At 48.0% G+C, this 4367-nt stretch overlaps 1 protein-coding gene across 1 annotated transcript; it reads right to left on the reverse strand.

Moving 5' to 3' along the window:
* Window positions 1-277: 277 nt before the first annotated feature.
* Window positions 278-4062, reverse strand: LOC144133776 (uncharacterized). The gene is made up of 3 exons (XM_077666884.1): window positions 3667-4062; window positions 2507-2734; window positions 278-337 (listed from the first exon to the last, which is right to left on the reverse strand). The coding sequence occupies exons 1-3, from the start codon at window positions 4060-4062 to the stop codon at window positions 278-280; spliced, it is 684 nt and encodes a 227-aa protein (XP_077523010.1).
* Between the last annotated feature and the right edge of the window lie 305 nt (window positions 4063-4367).

The following is a 4367-nucleotide window of genomic DNA, read 5'->3' on the forward strand; positions in this document are numbered from 1 at the left end:
GTGTGTCTTTTTACTTCTGTCGCCTTTGTGTGTTTAACAAACCAGTAGAAAATATGTTTGGCTTCCTAAGCACTGTTATCAGGTTGTAAACAATTAAATGAGTACGATGTGCATGTGAGCGTTTTACAGTGGTGTATGCGTGCATGTGCACAATACGACAACTACATGCGCGGCCACAAGAGCATTAAACCTTGCCGTTTTAGATAATAACAATAAAAAAATCAGCAAAGACATCAGCCGATGCACAGATAACGATTCAGGCGATCTATTAGTTGGCTCAAAGAGGGAGGTCTGAGCGGTTCACCGCGACATGAAGCTCGGTCACGTTTTCACGCCTCTGGTGTTCAAATTAGGGTTCACACATGCACTTTAAGCTTTGGCAAACTCATAGTGTCGTCTTTCTACTCCTTTACAACCGTATCAACCGAAACACTGCCTGTCGGAACCAAATCATCAGACGCAGCGGCCGTCGCGACGAGGCGCGCGCCGAGCAGTCAGGCGGCATGTAATGGCGACGTGCTCATGTGATCGAAGATGGCAGCCCCCATAATACGGCGCTGTAAAGGCCCTATACGGTGTCATTCCTAGCATAAATTCGGCCGTTTTGCAACCTTCTAATAAATTTGAAACTTGGCGCCTGCATCCTATTCGTGTGCGCATCGTTTTCAGAAACTTTGCCTGTATGCCCGATTTCTGCTAATGTTTAAAGCGCTCAAATGAGACACAAACATCTGTCGGAGCCACACAACTATAGCTGCGCAGGAAAGGTAGCAGCCGTAGTTGTCTAGAACTGGACGCAGCTAAAGTTAGCTTCTTTCTTCCTGCCAGCATCTTTGTGTACTGATCTGCGCGGCGACGTAGAGTGGCTCGAGCTCGCAAGGCTGAAACACAGGCACCTTTCCCTGGCGTAAAGATATAACATCATGTTTTCACATTTTTGAAGTCAAAATGGCGCGCACGAAATTAACATAAGCATTGTGAAATTACTATTTCGCTTGGGACAGATTTCCTGCGCTTGCGTTCTTCGCTCCTTCCAAGCCGTCAGACACTTAGAGAGGTGAGCTGTAGGCAATAATTGTAATATTTCGAAATGTGACACCATCTGGAACGCAGTGTGAGGACAACTGTGGGGCAAAACTACCACACAACTGGACGACCTTTCCAAGGTGTTGTTCGCTACTGCCGAGCTTCAGCATCATGACGTGAGTGGCTGGTATCAGGTGTGCTACAACGATGCTCCATAGCCAAGCACATGGCCATCAGAGCGTCGTCTTGGCTCGGAGAGTTAGTCGAACGAAAGCGGTATTGCTCAGTCACGGACATGCGCTCTGAGCTGAACTGGTTGTTGGATGCGCAAGTGCTTGCAAGTGCGAACGTCTTCGGATACACAGAGTGCGTGTCCGTCTCTGGGGCATGCTGAGCACTCAGGCGATTCCAAGGCCCTTTTGTGAAAAAAGTATATTATTCTAGTTTAATAAACTCAACATAAAGGTGGTTTGATGAATTGCTTTGTGCTTATCTCGATATGCACGGATCCCGTCACACTCAATAGACATAAGCATCGTTTGTCTGAGATACAAAGCACGAGCAGCCATCCCTGCAGTGCAAGTCTGCTTGTCAGTACACACCGAATTCGTGCTCGAGGATGAGGATGAATTCTAGCGTTCTTAATTTCAATTTATCTTTCCAAGGGCAAGAAGCACACCGTAGGTCAATAGTGATGGCCGCTTTTAATCGCAATTTTATCACAAAGAAAATTTTTACGTCGAGCACTATTTTAAATTCACGCAATGTTCTGCTGTCATTTCCAGCCCGCTCTTCTCAACCTACGTAAATATCTCGACACGTCTGTATCGGTGCTATTGCGGATAGAAGGCTCTAGAACGCAAGTCTGGTGATATTGGCCCATAAGCGCGGTGTCAACCAGTAGTAGCCTGGTTTTCTAGCACACATGACCGAATTGAAGTCCAACTTCCATTCGACAAGTGTTTTTTTGAACGACTCTCCTACAACAAAGGTATGCGCTTTCGATTCCATTCGGGTGTCCTAGAGATTCCGTCCGCGGTAGGACGCTTTATCGCATGTGTAAAAGTAGCATAGGGAGGCGGCGCATCGCCATAACGCCTGCAGGGACTGAGTGATACAGATAGAGCTTGCTGAAGCATCAAGCAAACTTAAGGTTATTAGTGGCACTCTATAGTTCTAGATACTACAGCGTGGAACAAATATGTGCTACTTTGGGTATCTCAGTTACCCTGTCTGCAATGTTCCTGTGAAGCTGTGGCCGTCATCGCTTCACTGCGAGCATGGTCGTCATAAATGTTTAAAAAGGGAAGGGAGTCAACATGGGCTACATTCAGATGACTGCCATTCGGCGTAGACCTAGCGTTTATCCTGCCAATTACGGACGCAGTGGAAGGAAATGCTTGGAGTCGCACATTTTACGACACTTGGTGCTCCAAATGCTACATCTGCAGCCTGACTCCCCGGCCAAATAGCAGCTCACCTTTGAAGACGATGCTTGCTGGCCAGTGTCTAGCAGGAGGTCGCTCAGTGCCTTCATAGAGTCCCGCCCGCTTTTCGGGCTTTGGGCTTGAGACGGCTGGGCGCGGGGCGAAGGCGAACGTGAAGCTCTGGCTGGACGGTTGGTCGACTGTGGAATCGGTACTAGGGGAGCGCACCCAGGCACATCCCTATCATCGTGTTTCTGGGTGGGTTCCTTGGCATCCTGAGCCTGCGAGCGTGTAAACGAGTACTTGGTGGGCACGTGGTGTTTATTGTGAGGGCGATAGGGCGTACGAGGGCCTCAGCTCATCTATGGATAAAAAACAGGAATTAAGACTGGTAACTTTAACGCCATGAAGTAACATAAGAGCTTTTTAGGATTCAAATGCGGTGTAGCCTGGAATTTGTTGGTATTTCTGTTGAAAGAAATGCTGGAAGAAGGGCATACAAACCAAAAAATAAGAAATATTATGAGCCTGGTGGAGTTGCCCACCACTCCGTTTCAAAGGTGCACTTCTTAAGTGCCATAAATACATTTAGTTTTCTGGCTTTCAGGGGAACATAATTATCGGCTCGGGATCGTAGTGCAGCTACTCACATTCATATGTATATAGCCGATGATCCTGTATAAATGAGATTATCACGAATTATCATGTCACGAAATATTAACGAAACAACGTGTTGCACAATAACAGCTAATTCCCCGTCCAGTAACACGTGTCGCAGAAATCTGTAGGCGCAAAATTTATTTAATCACCTCTAACCAAAACACCATCAAATTTTCTACTGCCACAAATCTTCCATATTTTGCAACATAACCAACGTGTCAAATCTGCGCTGACTACAAACGTACCACTCAGTCGCACCGCTTCGCTGTGATACGTTACAAAGCCTTACCCTCGACACATTAAAGGACAGCACCCACATATTTGGAAGCTCATTAGAGTGAAAACTAACAAACAGAATGCCCCGGAGACATGTGGCAAACACAAAGGCGATAAATTGAAACTGAAAGCCATCCCGTGTATCTAAATGAATAGCATCTAGATGAATACTGCATCGAAATTCTGTGTTGGCACGTAATTGATTTTGAAAATTTTCTGAACGTTCTGAAATGGAACGCCACTCAGGATTCTGTGAATGGTAAAATGCAGCACTTACTGAGTTGGGTCCAGCGATAGACGAATCCAGCGGAGCACGTGAAGACGAGTATGCCGATGGCTTCTTTCCGGAGGGCTTGACCCGTTGAGGCGTCGACAGGGCCATGCTTGCAGTGGGCGAGGCTGCGACAAAAGGCGCCTTTTTCGACGTCGGCGACGGGCACTGCTCCTCGGCAGGCGCCCTCTGGGCTTTGCTGGAGGCAGGATGAAGGCTTCGTTGAGGCCGATCTCTCTGCGCAATTGTTTTCTGCTCTGCCGCAGGCGTGGAGGGAGAACGCGTAGGATCCTGGCTGGTGAGAGCCACGGACAAGGAGCCCTCGCCGTGTCGCGCAGCCACAGCGACGCCGCAGGAGGTCCGCTGGACGCCCTTGGGAGTCGTTGCTTCTGGCGATGACATGGCAAATAGGTGGGCTCAAAAGCGGGAGCTGCTGAAGAGCGCTTCTTCTTCTTCTTCTTCTCCTCAAGTAATATGGCACATACCCACGTGGGGGGATTGGCCAAGGTATAGGGTAGAATGCCAATGAAGCATTTGCGCGGGGAAGTGAAGAGCGCTACTTCTTCTTCTTCTCCTCAAGTAATATGGCACATACCCACGTCTTTCTTCTTCTTCTTCTTCTTCACCCCAGGTATATGGCACATACCCATGCGGGGGGATTGGCCAATGTGTAGTAGAATAAACAAAGAAGTTTCCATGGAAGATGA

Source organism: Amblyomma americanum, chromosome 5, assembly GCF_052857255.1.
Source record: "Amblyomma americanum isolate KBUSLIRL-KWMA chromosome 5, ASM5285725v1, whole genome shotgun sequence".
NCBI classification, from domain to species: domain Eukaryota; kingdom Metazoa; phylum Arthropoda; class Arachnida; order Ixodida; family Ixodidae; genus Amblyomma; species Amblyomma americanum.